The sequence below is a fragment of the Kwoniella shandongensis genome, chromosome 8, assembly GCF_008629635.2.
Source record: "Kwoniella shandongensis chromosome 8, complete sequence".
In the NCBI taxonomy this organism is placed as follows: Eukaryota; Fungi; Basidiomycota; class Tremellomycetes; order Tremellales; family Cryptococcaceae; genus Kwoniella; species Kwoniella shandongensis.
Window position 1 is genome coordinate 1374667 of NC_089294.1, and position 21639 is coordinate 1396305.

General features: G+C 50.8%; 5 protein-coding genes across 5 annotated transcripts; all 5 read left to right on the forward strand.

The window, feature by feature from the left end:
- Positions 1–1424: 1424 nt before the first annotated feature.
- On the forward strand, positions 1425–5317 carry CI109_104929 (uncharacterized protein; the record flags this gene model as incomplete). The annotated part of the gene is made up of 6 exons (XM_032007403.2): positions 1425–3748; positions 3797–3973; positions 4021–4522; positions 4579–4777; positions 4830–5110; positions 5165–5317. The coding sequence occupies 6 exons, from the start codon at positions 1425–1427 to the stop codon at positions 5315–5317; spliced, it is 3636 nt and encodes a 1211-aa protein (XP_031858309.2).
- A 368-nt stretch (positions 5318–5685) lies between these two features.
- Positions 5686–7615, forward strand: CI109_104930 (uncharacterized protein; the record flags this gene model as incomplete). The annotated part of the gene is made up of 3 exons (XM_032007402.2): positions 5686–5691; positions 5768–6365; positions 6468–7615. 3 exons carry the CDS (start codon positions 5686–5688, stop codon positions 7613–7615), a joined length of 1752 nt encoding a protein of 583 aa, XP_031858308.2.
- Positions 7616–9777: 2162 nt separating this feature from the next.
- Positions 9778–11515, forward strand: CI109_104931 (uncharacterized protein; the record flags this gene model as incomplete). Its single annotated transcript, XM_032007401.1, has 5 exons — positions 9778–10215; positions 10417–10612; positions 10668–10865; positions 10920–11340; positions 11470–11515. 5 exons carry the CDS (start codon positions 9778–9780, stop codon positions 11513–11515), a joined length of 1299 nt encoding a protein of 432 aa, XP_031858307.1.
- A 479-nt stretch (positions 11516–11994) lies between these two features.
- Positions 11995–15905, forward strand: CI109_104932 (uncharacterized protein; the record flags this gene model as incomplete). Its single annotated transcript, XM_065967581.1, has 14 exons — positions 11995–12403; positions 12479–13146; positions 13209–13309; positions 13368–13446; positions 13501–13595; positions 13661–14069; positions 14123–14227; positions 14279–14608; positions 14668–14751; positions 14825–15226; positions 15283–15465; positions 15521–15562; positions 15616–15722; positions 15779–15905. 14 exons carry the CDS (start codon positions 11995–11997, stop codon positions 15903–15905), a joined length of 3141 nt encoding a protein of 1046 aa, XP_065823653.1.
- Positions 15906–17103: 1198 nt separating this feature from the next.
- CI109_104933 (uncharacterized protein) lies at positions 17104–19754 on the forward strand (the record flags this gene model as incomplete). Its single annotated transcript, XM_032007399.1, has 11 exons — positions 17104–17575; positions 17719–17815; positions 17883–17937; positions 18011–18077; positions 18187–18520; positions 18598–18629; positions 18732–18914; positions 18992–19182; positions 19253–19297; positions 19372–19647; positions 19725–19754. The coding sequence occupies 11 exons, from the start codon at positions 17104–17106 to the stop codon at positions 19752–19754; spliced, it is 1782 nt and encodes a 593-aa protein (XP_031858305.1).
- Between the last annotated feature and the right edge of the window lie 1885 nt (positions 19755–21639).

The following is a 21639-nucleotide window of genomic DNA, read 5'->3' on the forward strand; positions in this document are numbered from 1 at the left end:
AGATGCTGATAAACTGGTGGTTGGGATGACAAGTGACCGGAGGCTTGTGAACTGGTGCTGTTCTCAATCTCTGAAGTCAAAGACTCCTCTTTGATGGCCTTGGAGAGGGCCATACCAAATGCTTCTGAGTCAAATTGGTTAGAGTTCATTTGGCTCTACTGCGGTCTGCTGCGAGTTGAAGTGGAGATGTAACTGTTGTGTAGTGTTGTGGGACTTTGTGAACTGTTCTGGACATGTCTGGGGAATTGTAGCTTTTATAGACAACAGTGGGGTATGCTGCATTCCCTAAGAAACACTCTTCCCAACACAGCAATTATGTGTGATCCTTTGACTGTGTCGCAGAATCAAAAGATGTGCCAGGTGGCATACTACATGTCCTGATACACTCTGGACACCTAGGGACTCTCACCAGGACATCAACTCATTGTCACTCACAAGTACATCACATTACACCACATTACATCACATTACACCACATTACATCACATTACATCACATTACATCACATTACATCACATTACATCACATTACATCACATTACTCATGTAATTCACGTTAGCCTGTAACACACCCTCAGTCTGCATCACCTTTCCCAAGTGTGGCAACCTGCAGAACTGTTGATATAGCTAGGGGTACTTGTGCTGTCATATTCTGCATTGTTGTGAAATTCTGGTGGGAGCAAAATCTGGGTGGTATGATTGGCTGCTGGCCAGGTGAAGAACTATCATATCGCAACTAATAGACCATGGTTTGACCAATACTTGCTTGTTTTGCATACAGGAGGTACCTATTATTGTTGCTCCACAACAGCAAAGATAGTGGCAATGGGTAGGATAGAAGACATTTCGCCTCCCAAAACAGTGTTCAATCCTTTTTAATCTGTTTTGGTTTGATGTGACGCAACAATGAATAAGGGTAGGCCATACAGCCCATCTTGGATGGACAAGGCTATCTTCAACTCAATCAATGTTACGTTTGGAAACCAACTTCCTTACTTTCGTTAGAAGGGATAAATCATAGCACTGCACCTGGCCACAATTGAAATATACATTCAGAGAAACAGAAAAGTTTATGTATATTACAATTGTGAGGATCAGCAGCACCCCTAAGTGGAAGTGGATGTCTACCATACAAGCACATTGGATATACTGGTGATCGAATATGGTAAACAGATTGCTATGTATGCTACTTTTTGCATGATAAAAGAGGTTGTGCTAACTCCAGAACTCCAGACCTGCTTTTCGTTGTTTTTGCCACCGGATGCGTGAGTTTGCCGGTTCAACGACCGAGACTGCATCATCATCACTACGGCGGTTCTCAGACGTGTCATCGTACATTTCACTTCGTCTACAAAATCATTTACTACTTTCAGCACATATCCTCGAAGTCGTCATACCTTTTTCTAATGTCATGAGTGGCCTACCATGACCACCCCCAATCGTTCTCGAAAATCATCCATCGTTTCGCATCGTTCTCGCGCGCCCGCATCACTCCGAATCCCGTCCAACCCCCGACGAGCGGCATCCAATGCCCAACTGTCATTAGTCTTTGCCCAAGGCGATCAAACACGATCTAACGAGCTTTGTGAGCCGTCTTTATCACGACAACTAGATGGGGATCTGGGTGGGAGACAGATGGGATTGAGGAGTAGGAGATCAAGTAGTGCGACTGTGAGAACTGTTAGGACAGCTTCTGGGCTGAGAAGTCCTAGTCCGAGTCATGCGAGCGTGATGGAAGAGGATGAAGAAGGAGGAGAAGTCTTCAGAGGGAGATTGGTAGATTCGCCTGGAGCAGGACCTTCTTCTCCTCCGTCAAACGGTCAACCAATCGCTATACATCCCGATGCGTCAAAGGAGTCTCTCAACGGCATATCGGCAACGGACAAACGACTGAATCCCAAATCATCGACTTCCTGGCTTCGCTGGACATCACCAGCACCTTCATTTCCGCGTTCACCATCCGCTCACCGTAAAGACAAAGGCAAAGGCAAGGAGAGAGCAGATGGTGAAAGCGCTCCAACCCAATCTCGACCTCGAGCGGATCCGGGTCCAACTTCAACAATTGACCAAACGTCGCCCGTTGTTTCTACACCAACACCTCCTTTTACGACTGTTAGCATAGATGGCGGGTCATCACAAGGACCTGATCCTCCCGACTCGTCCACAAGTGCCGCTACGACTCCACAAGTGACAGTCCCAGCATCAACATTGAGCAAGAGCCGCAGCTGGTGGGGCAAGGCTGCTACCACTCAGTCTGCACCTGTTCCGACGCCGCCTCCACCTCCAATTCAACCGATTGACCCTCTGCCTGAAACGACATCAAAGGCCATCTCCACTACTACTCCGCCTGAGGTATCACCAAATGTACCTCAGACCTCCTCACCCGAGCAGGCAGTTGAGCAGGTGAATCAGCCATCATTGTCAGATCCACCCATCGAGACTGTCAACGCAAACGGTGGTACTGTGAGGGGTTGGAAAGGTTACCTTGGGCTTGGAGGTGACAGGGTGGCCTCGATCCAGCCGATACCTACAAACACGGACAACCAGCTGAAGGCTGAGACCGACGCTGCGGCGCCCGTCGTCTTGTCTGACACTGTACCGGCGGCTAGCGACATCTCAGCGAAAGAGCCTTCCAATCCGGCCGAGCCATCCGAGGCCACTACAATTATCACTGCCCCCAGCATCACCAAGTCGCCAGATCAGAGCAATACGTGGACATCGTACTTCTACTCCTTTGTCGTTCCTGAACCCAGACAACAGTCCGAGAGTACCATGGTCAAGCAAGACAACATCGTCGAACCTACCGATCCTGCGGCAGACCAAAAGCCAGTGCCGGTGCCGGTCGAAGCGCCGAAACCCGTCACGGAACAAATCCTCACACCTCCGTCTTCAGTGCCAGTCGCTGCTGCCAATTCCACTTCCTCTCGCACCGCATCGCCCACTCGTGATTCGAGCCGAAGACCATCTACCACAGGGTGGCTAAATTACCTTGCGTTCCGAGCGAGTCAGAAGAAGATCGCAGCTGGTTCGATCGATACTGCCCTCACTGATGGAGGGAGGAGTTCGGAACCTGTTGGAGAGGAGGTCATGGACTTTTCGACGGATCCCGATTTCCCAGCGCCACAACCGACTCATGGGTTAGCACCGCCAGCAAGAACACGAGGGAAGGAAGTACGAGTGGACTCGGAATCGATTAGGAGCGTTACCCCGAAAGCATCGCAGAATCTTGAGATCCGGAAGAAGAGGTTATCAAACGCTTCTACCATTTCTGGGTCTAGCTTGACGCCATTCCCGCCTTCACCTAAAGCTCGCTCATCATTGGACAATCCTCAGGGTCCAACTTCCGTCAAGTCATCCAGTTCAGCACTTCCACCTCCAGCACAACCAAATACCATCCAATCCAATCGTGTCCTTCCCACCTTTGCTACGACATTCGATCGTCCTCCTCGGTCGTTCCTTCCACCTCCTCCGGCTGTCGAAGCAGTGGACACAACGGGAGGAGGAATCACTGCGACTACTACCGGTCTTGCATGGAAAGCTCTCGGTGCGGTTGGTAGTTATGTGTACGGAGATTCTACCCCTAAGCCGACACCTGAGAGTATCCTCGAGGATGAGAAAGAGACCAGAGGGAGGAAAGAGGGGAGGAAAGTTGGTGCTGAGTTGCCTAGACGGATAGGTCTGGGTATAGGGACGCCCGACGATGGTTGGAAGCAAGTTCGTAGGGTAGTTGTAGTCGGGGTACATGGATGGTGAGTTATCGTCGCGTCGTGTTCTACTCCGATACTGATCGGAATCAGGTTTCCTGCCAAAATGCTCAACTCGGTCATTGGGGAACCGACAGGAACGTCGCTGAAGTTTGCGAACATGATGGGACAGGCTGTGAAGCAGTTCTTTGATGACAAGGGAGTGGAAGACATCCGGCTTACTCTGATGCCTCTAGAAGGAGAGGGGACCATCGACTCGAGGGTGGACAGGTAAGTCTATTCAGTAACAAGTTGGTTCATACGCTAATACAAAGCAGACTATACAAGGCGTATCTCTCCAATCCTGCTTGGATCAACGATCTTCGACGGGCCGATGCAATCTTCTTCGCTGCTCATTCCCAGGGGTGTATCGTCACCACACATCTGATCTCACGATTGATTGCTCAAGGTCACATACGCACCGGGCTCAACGAAGAAGCAGTCGCTCGATGTGAATGGGCTTTCGGTCCAATCGGTGTCGTACCAGAAACAAAACGAGGACGGAGGAATATCTCTACCAGCATCACTGGCGCAGAAGGTGGACGGCAGAAAGTCTGTATGCTTGCGATGTGCGGTGTTCATCTCGGTCCGCTATATTCGATCAGTACGTCGACGGTAATTCAGCCGTATCTCCAATGGTTTGAGAATGCGGCGGCGAGAGAACTGTTCGAGTTCCAGGATACAACTTCGGCAGTTAGCGAGGCTTATCAGCGGGCTTTGTCGATGGTATTGGAGAATGAGGTGAAGGTGGTCCTGCTCGCATCGCTCAACGATCAAGTGGTGAGTTCGCAAGTGTCTCTTCGTGTATGGCTGTACCGATGACTGACAACGAGCAGGTCCCGATCTATGGCGCCTCTTTCAGCACGGCCACACATCCTCTCCTTCTGCGAGCGTTATACGTCGATGGCGCGTCTTATACTCAATCCGACTTCATGACGAACCTGTTATGCTTTGCTTTCATGCTTCGAAACGCGGGTATCGACGATCAAGGCTTGGTAGAGCATCTATCCGAAGCAACTGCTGGCAGCTTGACTGGTACGTGTTGTCAAGGCTGTTCTTGGCTTCTGCTAATCCGCCTGGTATATAGGTGTTGGACATTCAACGCCGTACGAAGAGATCTCATGTTACACGATCGCAGTACAATACCTATTCAACGCCGGTGCGGCAAGACATCCTGTGACTCCTCTCCAAGTTGAACCGTTCGCCGCTCGCGAACCCAAAAACGAGTTTGAACTGCCTTATATCATGCGAGCCTTGGTGGATTCCCCAGAGGTGAAGGACTTGTTCCCGGGGGAGTTGAAGGATTTGAAAGAAGGGATCCTGCATTGGAGGCCGACGACGAAGGTGTTGAAGGAGATCAAGAAACGAGTAAGTGTACTGCCGGTCCTCAGACACATCATGACTAAAGCTTCTCGATCTTAGCTTGAACCGATGGCTGGGCGAAAATCCCGTCTTCGACCTCTCACTCAATCTCCTTCATCGACTTCGCTCGCATCGACAAGCGATCAACTTGGGACCAGTCCAGGAATGAACAGGGCACTGGCGTCAGGTAAGGCTCTCAAGAGTCGTCTTTAGGTGCTCTTGATCTGTTTCAGCACAGCAAGTAGATGCTGACGAGGTAGAGTAGGTTTAAGGAAGGATTGGTGAGCGATCCTTGGCAGAGAGATTGGAACGACTATATACATGTAGATATGAAATTACGAACAGCATTGAAATGTCTCTGAATTGTCCCTTATGCATGTAAATCTAGCATTGTGATTCGCAAGAAGCTTTCGTTGAAAGCGGAGACGAGTCGATGATCGCTATTTGCCACTGACACCGAGTCGACCTCAACCGGTTAACTCAACCTCATGGACGTTGGTTGTATCCTTTGCCTCATGGTCCCTTTCTATACATTCCATTCTTCTATCTTTTGACAATCGCCCAAGCCAATAACTTACATCATGATAGTCAGATTATGAGCCATACGCGTTTACACAACTGCCCAGCTTCCCCTTGGTCGAACAAGATGATTATTCGGTGTAGGAACCAAATACGGCACCATTCCATACACCCGCAACATCCACAACACACAACGTCGTTATCATTGTGAAGACTTACTCGAATCCGTTCGCAAGAATGACGACCATGGCTGTCGCAGCACAGGCTTCCCGGATGGAAGGTACTCCGGCCGATCCGTCGCCTCGGATCTTGCCAGCCGATATACCTCGGCGTCCATCACCATGGCACGACATCGCCCATTCCCTATCCACCACCTCGCTCCCACCTTCCACTTCTAAAGCTCGCCGAGACTCATCCTCTTCACCAACAATCGATTGCCCTACCCCACCATCCGACGGTCTATCCGCCTCTGCTTCCCAAGCTCTTCGAGAATGGGAAGAAAGACTCTCCCATCCACTATCCGACGTGACCCGCCATCAACTAGTCCCTCTCCTACACCCGCACCAACGAAGAGCCGAGACACCGACAAAGCTCGCTGCTGAGAGAGATAAAGTTGGATATATAGAGTACAAGTTGAAATTGATCGAACCTACTCAGGAGAGGTTTGAGAAGCTTGTCACGCAGATGATGTGGAGGTTGAAGCAGGGGAAGAATGAAGCGATCTACGAGCTGGGTCTAGCAGGTGAGTGGCGTGACTCAAACACTATCACTAGTACTACGGACGCCCCCGGACTGTTATGCTGTGACTTGGAGCGATGGATGTACTGATAGACCCGTTGTGTAGACGACGGCACAGTCATCGGTCTCAGTCGAGCAGAGATGGACGCATCGCTCCGTACGCTCGAACTCATGGCATCCGAAGTCGGAGGCACCGTCATAGTACTCAAAGAGATCGTACTCAACAATCGTATCCTGCCAGCTCCCATATCACCTCTTGCCTCATCTTCTTTCTCGTCGTCTTTCACATCACTTACGTCGAGCTGTGATGATGGGAAATTGAGCGGGAAGAGCTCAGAGGCGGATCTGAAAGGGCGGACGAGGAAGAGTAGACGGAAACCGAGAGTGAAGAAGAAGCCTAGTTCGGCCTGGGACGATGGAGAACATCTTGTTAGTGCATCGCAGAGCAAGTTGGTCTTGTTCAATAAAGAACAATTGGAAAACCCGGAGGATAGCTCGAATAGCCCTACCCCTCCGGAAGTTCCAGTCGAAAATACAGACGTGGTGTCCAACGGGGAGGACGAGCATGACATAACACCCTTCCAATTCGACATGGACGACATATCCCCCAAACGGTATCCACACTACAAGAAACGGTTTGAACAGCCTACTCCACCTCGAGGTGATGGGATACCTTCAGCTGCTCGGAAGAAGGATGATAAGAAACGTCGCAAATCCCTTGCGAGACAAGAACAGAGACGTATGGATCTCTTACGAGGCGATGGAACCAATCCAATGTGGGCCGAATTGACTTCCGGTCTCACCCCCGAAACGAAGGATCATGATGCCTCTCACCCGAATGCGTTGTTACCGCATCAACCAGTCCGACCTTCCTCTCTTCGCTTAGCGACGCCTGTCGACCAACCTGCCGACTCCTTCATCGACGACTTACTCCATGTCCCCCTCGATTCTCTCTCATTGTCATTCGCCGACGTTCGGACAGTGTCTGGGGAGGCGAATAGGGACGACGAAGAAGACGATGACGCGTCATCATGTTCTTCTCTTGTCCAGACAGAGGACGCACCTCCCCTCGATCTTGTAAATGAGGCCTTGGAAGAGAGTCGGCTGTCGCTACAAGGTGAAGAGTTGATATGCGTCGAAGCGTTGGTCGTGAGGAAGATACAACATGATCATGAGGGCGAGGGAGAAGAGGAGGAAGAATGGGGTTTCGGGGGTGAAGAGGATGTATGGGGTTTCGGGGCGGAGGAAGATTGAAGAGGTTTCGGGGGCGTCGTCCACCTCGCGTACAGCATTTGGGTCACGTCCTTCTTTCGCCGTTCACCGATTCGAAGTGAAAGAAGTCGACTTGGCAACTCGGCGCCAAAAGTGGGTGGGAAGGCGAGAAGAGGAGCAGGGCGGAACAGGGGTACGGGTCCAAGGGCAGAGCAGCGGGGCATGATCAACGAAGAATCTCATTGGGGGTTAAGCATCCAACATTGTACATCATAGCATACGCATAAGTAATTCATGTTCAAGGGCCCTGTGTCAAACGTATTTGTGTAGACATTCCAATCGAGTCGTGGCGTCGCCTCGGTTCTGGTTATAATCAAGCAATTCAATTTCGAGAACATTAGCGATTCCAGCATCACAGCCTAATATTACGGGAGAGTTGTTGGATGTGGTCTGGCCTATCGTGGGTCCTTTCGGGGTCATGGGGCGTAAGAAGAGAGAATGAGCATCACTGGACGGCACGGCCAAGCGGGGTCTCAGTAATAGGGGGGATGTCACCGTTCTATATGCTTGAGTCATGACATTGACCCCGCACTGCTCGTCAACAGCGAGAGAAGGTCCGAGGGTGCTGTGTACCAAGTTGTCGCTTCAGCTCCACAATTTGGAAGGCTCGCTCGGTGTCACCAGTGCATGAAGTAGGAACGAGGTTAGGCTGCATATATGTGCTCGGCTGAGAGTACACTCTTGTGAGGGCAACACATCCGGCATCAATACCGATCACGAAGGTGAGGTACAGTACTCGTACATGACGACACGAATCGGGGTTCGGGGTTAGTCCCCTCCTTCTCCAACATGTTCGATAACAGACCTTCTATGAGGGAGGGAGGAGCATGACCTGAACGTAGATCATCGACAGTGAAGCTAGTCGGACCTAATGCGGCTCCGGAGGTTCATTTTCTGGGGTCTTACGACGTGTACATTGAAGCTTTGCGACGTGATTTGAGCTCGTTTCGTTTCATCGTTTCATCTCTTCTCATTGCATGATGACCTAAGAATAAGAAGAAGGAAGCAGTTATTCCGAGCTCTCTCTTCTTTCCCCTGTCGAGCTACCCCGCTGCGGCACAGTGACAGTGTTTCGGATTTTGTCTTGACTTTCTACCTGTCTGCGTAGCAGTAGCGCTCAACGGCGATCCACCGAACGTGAATAATGGTCCAGATCCAGACTTTGGGTAACCTAAAGAAAGGCACCGACTGAGGGGTTTAAAACGAGGTTCTAGTCTCTAACTTCAGGGTTATATCACGTTTGAAGGCGTTGCCGTTACGTCCATCCGACGCGTCTGTCGCGACGGTCGGATGCGATCACAACGAACAATAAGAAAAAGTCTCCAATCCCATCTCCTTCCCATATGTATATATATATACCACACCTGCATTCTCGACATTAGTTTCCCCGAGACCAACTAACATCAACACAACGCCATCTCAACCGGTTTGAGAAGTCTTTGATAGGTGAGTCAAAGGCTCCTTTGTTCGTGTCGGTCCTTGGAGATGTGCCACACACCGTAGGTGTACACAGACTGTGTGTGTTCCTTTGTACAAGTCTCCTTTGCGAGTGCTGCCCTCTTCAAGGGAACAATAACAAAGGAAAGGAGCACTGCGGGCGTGGTGCGCGGTCTCGTAGTGAAGGTCGAGGAGACTGCGTCGTCAAGCAAAGGCAGGAACTGTTTACCTGTCCGCTGTCCGCTCTTATTCCTGTTCGATCACTTTGGAATCAAAGCGTAATATAGCGTTGATTACATTGCTCGAGCCGTTTTCCTCACCGAGAGAGAAGACTCCACCTGCGTTGGTTGTCAAACAAACGTCAGTAACGATTTGCTGATTATATCAAATTCTCTTCCTCGCTTTGTCCTACCTCATCTCAACGTCAATAACTCACCTCGACAACGTTTCCTTTTCGATTTGTGATCATCGTCGTCGATACATCTTACCATTCCTTACACCTTGTCACGTTGTCGCCTCGTCTTTTGTCGTTTGCCTCGCTACAAACACGCTCGTCCGTATCTGTGATCGGCAATCCTTCGGTATATTCAACTTCTCGTGTGCTCGTACCACGTCGTCAACATCTGTAGACCTCACACACTCTTTAGTAGACATTCATTTCTCGACTCGACTCTTCTTACCTCTACCCTCATCCACCACCAACTACGATGCAATTCTCCACTCTCGTCTCCGTTCTCGCCTTGTTGGCAACCACCACCCCTGTCCTTTCCCGTACTTCCCACCCTCACGCTGCGGGTGCGCACCGTCGACATCTCGCCAAGCAACAAGCTCGTGTTGAGAATGCCGTTCTCAAGCGTGAGATTGAGGAGCAGTACGTTCGGGATTTCCCCGCTCGAGCCGTTGAGCCCAAGAGGAGGAGGACCGTGAAGAACCGACGTGGAGCCAGCTGCAGGGCTAGGACTACTACCACCAGCGCCAGCGCTGCCGAGACAGACAGTGCGACACCTACGCCCACCGACGATTCGGCAGTCACTGCTACTGGTACCCCGACTGACGCAGTCGCCGCTGAGATCGAGACCGCTTCGTCTGTCGAGTCGGAATCTGCTTCGGGAGTACCTAACAATCAGTACTATGCTCCTACCCAGGTGAGTTCTCAGATTCTTACTCTAAGCATTTGCGGTGTGTTGGAGTCGTTTGGCAATGCATGGAACGGAGATGTACAGTCAAAGGAAGGGTTGTGGAAGTGGGAGTGGCAAGTGGAAAGACGAAGTGGCGAATGTGGCGGAATTTTCGAAACATCCTTCCTCTTACTTCCTGAGCCATGCTGACGATTTTCTTCACAAAAGGCGGCCACAACCAGCTCTTCGACCGCCAACGCCGCAGCTACAAGCAGCTCAACATCTCCCGCTGCGGCCGCTGCGACAACTGCCGCGTCTTCTTCCTCCGGATCTTCGTCCGACCTCACTCCTAACGGTATCAAGGCTGGTATCGCTGGTGGAGACGCCTATGATCAGATCAAAGACCACATAGGATGGTGGTACGGTACGTGTATGAAACCAATGCTGGCGGAGTGCTGGAGCTGATAAGGCTTTGTTAGACTGGAGCGCAGTGCCATCTGGCCACTCTGGCGCGCCAATCGCCGTCAACATGGTGTGGGGTGCCGGAACCCTTGACGGGACCGATTCCTCTCGAATGTCTGCCTTCAAGGCTATCACCACGCCTCCCAAGTACATCATGGGCTTCGAGGAACCCGACTGTAGTACACAGGGAAGCGCGAACATGGACATTGCGACCGGTGAGTGCCGCCACAGTCGATTTTTGACCTCCGACTGACCTTTTCTCTTCCCAGGGGCCTCCGTTTGGAACTCTGTCATCGCCCCATGGAAGTCTCAAGGCTCCCTGCTCATCAGCCCGTCCATGTGTCATCAAAAAGCTGAGGAATACATCCAGTGGCTCGCTGGATTCACGAAACAGATCAGCACCCCCTTCGACATCGTCAACCTGCACATCAACAAAAACAGTATGGAGGGTGTCAAGGCCGATCTCGACTACTACTGGTCCGTCTACCAAAAGCCTATGTGGGTAACGGAGTTCGCCTGCGTCGACGACAGCTCTAGTTTCATCCCATGCACCGACCAAGGCGAGATCAACTCTTACATCAACGACATTGTCGACTTGTTCGAGGCGGACGATCGGGTTTACGCCTACGCTTATTCCAACGGTGAAGGTCTGGGTGATGTTTGGCCTATGACCGTTAACGGCGCTCTTACGTGAGTTTCTCGTACTCTATATCTCACTCCTTACCCTATAAAAAACATCTGTACGCTTAGGCGGGACCTCCATACCCCTTCGCAACGAGGCGCGCGGACGAAGCTGATACCATGTCTTTTGTCACACAGCCAATCCGGTCAGACATACATCAACGCCGTTAGCAAATACCACTGATCCACTCCTCTCACTCTCATAATCTGTCCCTATCAAACACCTCTGCGAGGTTTTGTGACTAGCTATAACTATTTTGTTTGGTTTGTTTTCCTTTTTATCACGGGTGGTAAATAGGAAGATTTTCGAAACAATGGAGTGTAGCTAGCAGGACATTTTGGTTTTTTTTTGTCATCAATCATCATGCACAGCGAGAGACGGTAGATATGTAGATAGAGATAGTCGTTGTCCACTGGTCTGGATATGCTATACTATACCTCCATTTCACTCCAATTCGTTCATTCGCCCTCGTAGAGGGGAAGAAGACAAAAAGAAATCAAAGGTGCCACACGCCACGAAACCAAAAAAGTGGAGGTCCGTGCGCGTGTACTGCACGCGCCGCTGGGTTGACAATACATCGCTTCGTTTCATCATCTTTACTATACCTTACCATACCATCTTGCCTTCACTCTATACCCATATCGCTAGCCAGACAGATCAGCATGGTAGAACTCGCCTCTCCCATCTCGGAATCGATCAGTCTCAAAACGCTCGACGAGAGAGCTCAGGCTGAGCAGGAGCGATCCACGAACACGGAGGACCAAGCTGGACAGGATGGCAAGGAGGTGTTGGAGGACGAGCCAGCCGTAGCTCCAGAACCTGTCGTCGATGGCGAGAACGCTAGGAGAGACCATGACGAGGCTGCCTTAAAGTCCACTGGTGCAGTTGGCCCCGGTGAGACAGCGACCAACAGTGAGGGAGAAAACGCCTTGTCAAAGGAGAACGGCAATGGTGAGACACACACTAACGGAGAGGCCTTGGATGAGACGAAGAAGGACTCCAAGCCGGTCGAAGTCGTCAAGGCTGCTGCTGGTGGTGTCAAGAAGGTCCTAAAGAGCGGTGTCTTCGGCGGTAAGTGATCGACGAGCTGATCCCAAACCTATCTACTAGCACAAAGGGAACTTCAGCTCACAATGATCCCGCCAGCAGGAGCTCCCAAACCGATTCCCAAGACAGCTCCTGGTGCTTCGGGTCCCACTGCGGGCAGGACGACTACCAGACCTTCCCTCGCTCCTCCTCGTACCACCGCATCGACTAGCAAACCTACAACAAGCACTGTTCGACCTCCTCAGACATCTCGGTTGACTCAGTCTACTTCCGCTCGAGCGTCCACCTTGACAAGAGCAACGACCACTGGGGTCTCCAAACCTGGGGAAGCGGTGCGACCTCGTGCAGCAACGCAATCTTCAGACAAGACGACCGCTTCGTCTACTCGTCTCCCTGCGAGCACGACCGCTTCGGCAGCTCGACCGAGACCGTCGATGAAACCTCCTGTCCCGTCCGCCCGAGCAAGCACTACCACCACTACCCGTCCTTCCACTACCGCTTCTCGACTCGAACCGCTCAAATCGTCCACCACAACGCGTGCAGCCGTCAAACCTCCGTCCGTTACTTCTCCCGCTCCCAAAGCTCGCGCCCCAATCTCATCTGTTCGACCAGGAGCGACCAGACCTTTGGCAGGAAGAGCAAGTATGGCGCCTTCTTCTTCGACTACGAGGGTGGGAGTCGCGCAAAAGCCGAGAGCTGGATTTGGTCCCAGTGCGCTGGCCTTGGCTGGAAAGAAAGACGATGGCAAGGAGGTCGCGGAGCTCAAGGTGAGTAGGCGGTAGACACTGTTTTTCAAGGGGACCGCGAGTGCTGATACTTGGCACTATAGACTAAGATCGAAGAGCTAGAGAAGAAGGTTACCGAAGAAAAGGAGGTATACGAAACAAAGGTCGCGGAGCTGAACAAGGAGAAAGCCGAATTGGAGGAAAAGTAGGTTTGATTATCATCACGAATCAAGCTTGATCTAATCTGCCGTCACTCTTCATAGCCATGCCAGGGACTTGAGAGACCTTCACGGGAAGATTGCCACAGCAGCGGAGGCGAGGGGGTCTGATGAAGAAGCTAAGGTATGTTGACAACAGCCGTATCCCATTACAAGCTGATCTTATCCGCTTCGTTAGATGACCGAGCTCAAAGAGCAGCACGCCGCCGAGATGAAGGCTGCGAACGAGCAGAGGTATGATGTGATGAAGGAGATGGGAGCGAAGCTGTCCGAGTGAGTGTGGACAACCTGGCTCAAAAGCCTATGCATGCGTTAGCTGACTACCATCCTCGTCATAGACTTGCAGCTGAGCGAGCTGCTGTTCAAGCGAAATTGTCGGACGCCGAAAAGCAAGCGGCAACGGCTCAATCAGAATCTTCTGACTTGTCGAACTCTCTTGCCATTGCTCAAAATGAACTCGCCGAGCTCCGCCAATCTCGCGAAACGATAACTTCGAATCTCGCCGAGGTTGAATCCGCCAAGTCAGCTCTGGAAACGAAAGTTGCAGAGCTTGAGCAGGCCCAGCAGAAACTCGAATCAGAGTTATCAGAAGGTGCCGAAGAAGCTGAGAAGTCGATAGTCGGAATCACCGGACTCGAAGGTCAGGTGCATGAACTGCAAGCACAAATAGCGGAGTTGGAGCAGAACCTCGAGGCGGAGAAAGCGTCCAAAAAAGCAGATGAGCTGAAGTTGACAGAGGAGGTGGAAGTGAGTACGATCTGGACAGAATTCATACGACCGAGGCTGATAGGGTCATGTAGGCACTGAAGAACGAAATCGAGTCACACAAATCCACGACTGAGAACCACACGCTGGAGTTGACGCGAGTGTCTAGTGATGCCCAAGCCCGCCAAGAAGAGCTCCAAGTGAGTGGCAATACCACAAATGATAGCCATGATCCGCTGACCCCTCAATAGGCACTCCGCATCGCGCACGACCAACTCACTACCACATACGCTGAGCTTCTACAAACTTCGTCTCGACATCCCGAAGACCTTGCCGCGCTCCAAACGCAACTGAAGGAAGTCACGGACAAACATGAAGCTCTGCTTCTCGAAGCGGGGGAGAACAACAATGCAAAGATCACAGAGTTGGAGGAGAAGCTCTTCGACGCAGTGAAGGCGAAGGAGGCGGCTGAGACAGAGTTGGCGGCTGTTAGAGAGAAGTTGGAGGAGGTTGAATTGGAACTCGAGGAGTTGAGTCAGGTCAGACGCGGCATGGAGGAGAAAGAAACCAAGTTGAATGAGGTATGTCTTGACTCGCGAGGTGATAATGTTTGCGTGAAGTAGCTGAAACTTGATCGCAGATCGTAGCTGAGCTGGAAGCAGAGCTAGACAAGACCAAAGCAGACTCTCAGGCTAGATACACTGCCGCGTTTGAGGATGCAAAGGTAGGTCCAAAGCCGTCTAGCTCCATGAAGCGCCCTGTTTGATTGCAGCTTGTGGCTCACCTTCTGTGTGCAGAAACAGGCCAACGATGAGCACATCAAGGAGCTCGCCTCAATCCGCTCAGATCTCGCTGCTACTCAAGCCCAACTTCATGAAGCACACGCCTTCGAACTCGAATCACTGAAAGCTGCTCATGCTACCGCTCTCTCCGATCTCAACGCGGACCATGTCAAGGCCACTCGAGAGATTCAAGAGCAGCTCGAGCTGGCTGACGGGCACAGTAAAGCTTCCAGCAGGAAAGTCGAGGAGTTGACTGCTTCATCTGACGCGTTGCGGGAGGAGGTGAAACGCTCGCAAGATGAGTTGGAAAAGGCGCAGAAGGAGGCTTCCTCGGCCGACCCGGCAGTGGAGGCAGAATTGAAGAAGGCCAGGGCGGAGCTGCAGCATCTCAATGACGAGCATGCCGGTGCAAAGGAGGTGAGTGCATGTCTGGGAATGAGATGAGACCTCTTGCTGAAGTTTTCATCAACCAGATGGCCGAGATGAACAAGTCCCACTTCGAACAGTCCCTTGTTGCCGTCCAGGATCAGCACAGCGAAGAGCTTAGGACCCTTGCCGAGAACAAGGCTGCGGAGACTGCTGCGATCCGGGAGAAGCACGATGTGGAGCTGGAAAGTCTTCATGATGAGCTGAAGAGATTCAGGGCGGAAGTCGAGGTAGGTCCTGCTAAATGACTCCCTCCATCGAGGACCTAGCTGATGCAAAAAGCAGGACGAGAGAGTCGCTAAGAACAACGCGCTTGCTCAGCTCGCTGTAAGTATGATCGATCATGTGATCATACCGCTCGCTGACAATTCCGCCTGAAGGATCGTACTCGGACACCGCCTACTTCCCCTCCTCAGGTTATACCAGCTTCGCCGTCGCTGACCAAGCTGCACGAGGCTCACAATGCCAAGGTTATTGATTTAGAGAAGTAAGTGAGGTCACGACGCGGACCCAGTGCCTGGCTAATGTACTGTTGAATTGCAGTGAGATCAAGCGGCTTCATGCAGAGTTGGCAGAGACGAAGAGCGGACACCATGCGGACAACAACGGCGTTGGAGTCGACGAGGACGTGAGTGTTCAATTGCTCTCACCGAGTCGATGCCTGTACTGACCAGCTGCTCCAGGATGAGACTATGACCTTTTGAGCACGGCTAGCGCGAGCTGGAGAGTTACCTCTTGATTGTAGGTTGATGATGGACATTGCTTTGTGTCTGAAGTGGAGACAATAGCGGACGGAGCGAGAGATATACCATCTAGTCTATTTCACATAATACCATGCATGTTCATACTGGTTTTTGATAGCACACAGGACACATATACGGTAGACGTCGAGGCCACGGTATGAGGTGGATGGCAGAGGACCCACTTCCCTCGGAGATGTGAGTCTTTGAGAAGCACTACTACCATTATTGATACAGCAATCTGTCCAATGTGAATCATCAGGCAATGACAGCAGCTACCAACTCGGCCCGATCAAGAGTTTTAAGCTTAGTACGGGGCGACAGTTTCATGTGGACTCTAGCGCACTGAAACTTTAACCTGAGAGCGTGAAGGAGTCCACAGATCAGAAGCTCGGCAGGTCGTACCGAATCGCATCAATTGGTCCTGATTATATCTGTCGGGATCAGGGTCAACTAGTGTAATGAATTGTGCGCATCAAAGTTACAGCTGTTCTTTGTCTTCGTACAATACTGATATATTCCCAGTGAACGGAGTGTTTCATTCCCCCAGGATCGTGTTAGCCTGCTCGTGAACACTGAGCTAATCATAATAACTTCAACTGTGTGTTCAGTCCGTCCAAACTTCCCACATTTGCTTCTCGAATCCTCCAAAACCAAGCACCAAACTTCGGGGCCGATAACTCTGCAGCCTTCCAATAGTATCCTTCTCTGTCAGATAAGCAGACCCAGAACGCATGGTACTCGACAATAATGTTCCAATCAGATAGCCCGTCTCATGCTCAAAATAGAACCAAGTTTCGGCCGTACCGTGTCCCGAAATAGAATAACGAGCAAATCTGATAAAGCATTTGCATGAGATGGAGCCGAGCAAGTCATAGAACCTCGGGGTGATCGAGGATGCATACCAAATACGATCAGAACAAAAACGAGATGAGGAGGCGAGACTCAGAAGCTCTCACCGTTCGTGTCAGCTTCCACTCACTCAGCAATAGCACCTTCGATAAAGTGGCGTTCTGCATCTGACAATTGTCGCCAACACTTTCGCTACGTTTTGTGAGACCTCACCTGCCTGCGAGTGTCGAAACAAGGCCGACAACGTTCAGCCCTGCCCGACCGGACATCACTGCGATGTCATACACCCCAACCCATCTGGACATGGTCGACACAGAACCGCCGTCTGCTCTCATGAAAGACCGCATGACGAATTCCGCCGAGCAGCAGCAGGCTGGAGGTCTGATGGCAGAGGGATCACCATTGCCTGTCCTCGAGGCATTCTTCAGCTCCGGTCAAGGGCGCAATGACATCCTAGGCGACAAAGGGCCCAATCGGACTACCAGGCCCATTCACCACCCCAACGAAGACGACGACAACGACGACGACGAAAAACCAAAAGAGGATATCGACGAAGAAGTTGCCGTCGTGTTCAATAGGGGCGGCGACGAAAATGACATTGAAGGCGAAGACAAGATGGTTGAAATACCGTGGAAGTACAAAATTGGAGCATTCAGCATGATCATCTTCTTTTCGACGGGAGCTGTCATCTTGCAAGATGTTTCGACACCGTTAAAATCTACGTTCAAGAAGGAGCTAGGAATCACAAGTGAGTACAGTAGTTCACACCGTGGTCCCTTCTTTCCATGGCATTACGGGATTGCCTGCGGGCAGGATTCTCTTTCTTCGTAACAGCTTGCTATGTGATTACTTGCTTGCAGGGTCAATCTTGCTTATAGAATGTTCGTACAGATGCTCAGTACGGGACGATCACGAGTGCGACCAGTCTCGTCAATACTATCCTTCCCATCATCGGCGGAATCGGTATGGATCGATGGGGCGCGACTTAGTGAGTAACTTATCCACCACGTCTGATTTGCTTCACCACGAGCTGACCGCCCGAATTTGCATTACAGTGCTGCCATAATCTCAAGTCTTTTCGTAGTTGTCGGCGCGGTCGTTGCTGCAAGTGTAAGTTAAGTAACTACGTGCGGCGGATTTCACGACTCCATTTGTAGCTGACTACACGATCTACCGTTTACAGTCCGCCAACAGCAATAATTATGGCGTGTTAGTTGGAGGTCTCATCGTCATGGGCTTTGGCAGTACAGGTGGGTATCATCCCCGAGACATATCATCGAGTCTGCTATATCACACTGCCCTCTAAGCTATACTGCCCTGACCTGACGAGAACGCAAGCTGACTCGATCAAACTTTTAGTCATCCAGAACGTCCAAAGCAAACTCTACGTACACTGGTTCCGAGGCTCTTCACTCGGTCTCGTGATCGCACTCAACATGGCTTGGCAACAACGTATCACCTCTATCATCGCCCGAGCCTCCGCCGTCCCGTTGACCAAGCTGCATGATTGGTGGGGATGGTCACTCTGGGTCCCAGCATTCATCTGTATTTTTGACTTGGCGTTGGTTTTGGCTTACTGGTGGTATGAGCGGATCATACCAAAGAAGTATCGGCCGAAGAGGGGTACGCGAGGAAGCAAGCGGATTGGGACGGGATGGAGATCGAAGTTGGGATTAGGTCCTGTTGAAAAGCTGTGGGTGACCCTTCACTCGAGCAGGGGTTCGACAGAACAAAAGCCACACGCTAATGCTAACTTTCACTTACCCGAAGACCACGGTTCTTCTGGATCCTTTGCGGCACTCGTAAGTACTGTTGTTGCTCGTTCGTGTGCCCAGACCAGATCTATGAGATCCTCTGCTCTTCAACGCCACCATCTTAGACTGACGATTTGAAATCTGACGCAGAGATCTTTCAGAACTCGGTGCCTCAAGTCTACACCTCCAACCTGGCTGATATACAGACCGTCACGAGAGGTACATCGACGCTTGCCGCAGGTTACAACACCACTTTGCAGGCCATTGTCCCTGTTATCTTGACGCCTTTGACTGGACTATTCTTCGATAGGGTAGGATGGAGAATGCCATTCGGTAAGTACGCATTGGGCGGATGATTGCCCGAGACTCTCTTAGTTATTAATCATCTGCGGGTTCTTTCGTCATCGCAGTATCGATCGCCGCAGCGCTGTACATCGTCGTGTTCGTCCTTATCGGATTGACACAGGTGGCACCGCTCGTCCCTATCCTTATCTCAAGTTTCGCATTGGCCGTCAGCCAGATTGCGTTCCTCGCTTCGATACCGATCTTTATCGCGAACGATGAGCTGATTGGAACTGCCTATGGAGTGTGGAAATCCTTCGTGAGTTTGATACCTGAATTAGATGATGATGTACGGCTAGCGCTGGCGCTGATGCGACAATCCGACCCAGATTAACGCCAATGACATCGTTCTTGAAGTCGCAGCCGGTGCTATTGTGAGTCTACCTCCATCGACGACCTCAACAAAGACACATGACTGATGACTGGTTTCGCGCATTCGACTTCACAGCAAGATCGAGCTCACGTCATATCCAAATCATATAACAACGTCATCTACCTCCTCATCGCATTCAAATGTCTCCAAGTGCTCCTTGGACCGCTATACGACTATCTGGACGGAAGATGGTTAGGTCACGCATTACGATTACCCGAGAAAAGGCGACTCGAAATCCGGAATCATGCAATTTCAGTTGGGTACGATGGGTTTGATGGGTGGAAAGTGCATAAGCCGACGACGACTGTGGTGGGCGGCCTATTGATTGGCGTGATTATCACAGCTTGGGTGGTGGGTCTCCGCTTCTCCTCTACTCTCGGTCTATCGTGGGAGCTGCACAATTGGGACGCGCTGATCGTTTTTGATAGCTGTACATCGTTTACTCCTTAGGGGACTGAGAAGAGGTGAAGATGCACGCGATAAAAGGTATCTAATCGCAGAGCGCGGACAGGCAGAAGCAACGGAGTACATGGTAGAGAAGCGACAAGTATGATTACAGTGAAAGCGCTCTACGCGCTGCGATCCAGGAGTTGTCAGCCAGTTACGGCCTATCGAAGCGGTAGATAATCTATGTGATTGGAACTCTGCTATGATTCTCACAAATTGGATCTGGTCTTGTCAATGACAGAGACATCGTTTGAGAAGGGCCAGTAGCTTTAAGTGATGCAGTTGGTGAAGTCGCTGCAGAAGTATGAACAGGCTGTATACAAAGAAACCACTTCATTGCAGCTGTGGAGGACTGCAACCACTTCCCTTAAACAGACTTGTACTCTTATCCATGGTTCGTGTTTGCCCTGACTGCACATGCAGGGTCTCTCACAGATCTCCCAAGTTTGGCATTATATACCCAAGTATGATGGTCTGGGCCATTGTCAGTCAACCAAATTTATATTGGGGCAAACTTAGAGAATAGATAGAGCATGTCTGGATCCCACATACCAGCAATACATCTTCACTATATGGACATGCTCCAATTCCTGTCTGCACATGTTTCCCTGTATGTAACTCATAATATGCACAGCAAGAACAGCACATTCTGCAGACCCTTTCCTAAGTATCAACACACCGTTCCCTAACCCTTCTCAGTCTTCTTTCCATGTCCATGTCCATGCCCTTTTCGGTGATGATTGCCCTTCTTCACCGAAGATGATGTGCCAGAAGCAGCTTTCCCCTTGTCTTTGGACGGTCTGCTGCTGGAGGATCTTCCAGCCTCATCATCATCCGGGAGATACTGAAGTTGAAAACAAACACACTGAATCAAGATCACAGGTTCTTATACAACACATGTTGGATGCTTACCTTGGATTCTGGCCTCACAATGCTCATTTGAATAGTTGTACGTCCTTGGGCAATTAGGGGTAGTCCTATTGCAGTTTTTATATTCAGCTCTATGGAACCTGGAAAGGTGACTTGAATACCACAGAGTGTCTCTGCAAAAGTTGGCCGATTTTGCACACCCGTCCCCGCAGAATACCTCTTGAAGATTGGCATGATGGAGTTTGCCACTGAACCCGGGAACCTCATTGCTTTCACAACTCCCCACCTTTTGATGGGACTGACAAGTGATTCATCCAGGTCAATTTCAATCTGACGTGCATACGTTGCATATGCTCCATTTTCTGGGATTTTTCCTGGTTTACGTGAAGGCATTTCCATCCAGTCAGAAGCAAGATGTGGGGCATTGTCATCAGCTGGATCCCATTTCAATTGAATCCCATCTGCAGGTGGTGCCCAGTCAATTGTACTTAAATGTCGTGTTGTTGCATTGTACACAGTAATGAGACCAATGGCTCCTGAGCGTCGTGGATTCTGTTCGATGACCCATTCGTTGACATTGGCTGGGAAAGATCAATTATAGTCAACAGAAATTTGTGTTATTGGTGACAGTCATACACAAGCACCAGCTGACTTCCAGACTGCCAAATGAGCAACCGCATGTACACTTACTGGGACGACGTGACCAATTTGATTGGGTTACCCCCTTGCTTCCCTCTACCAACATGGTGGCTTCAGATTGATTGGATGATAGCACAAGTGCATTCGGGTCGAGTCCAGTAGAGTGGGCATTTGCAACAGTATCTGCAACAACAATGGTCAACTAGTGACAATGATTTAGACAGCCAATAGCCGCACCAGGGCCAGGGCCACACAGGTAAGTTCCAGTGTAGTAAGCTTGTCCAGGAGGTGGCCGGGTGGAGTCTGGATCTAAGCAAGCATTGTGAGCCCATTGAGCAGAAATAGCCAAGAGGTGATTTGAGCAATCAAACCCACGAAGATAGGCAC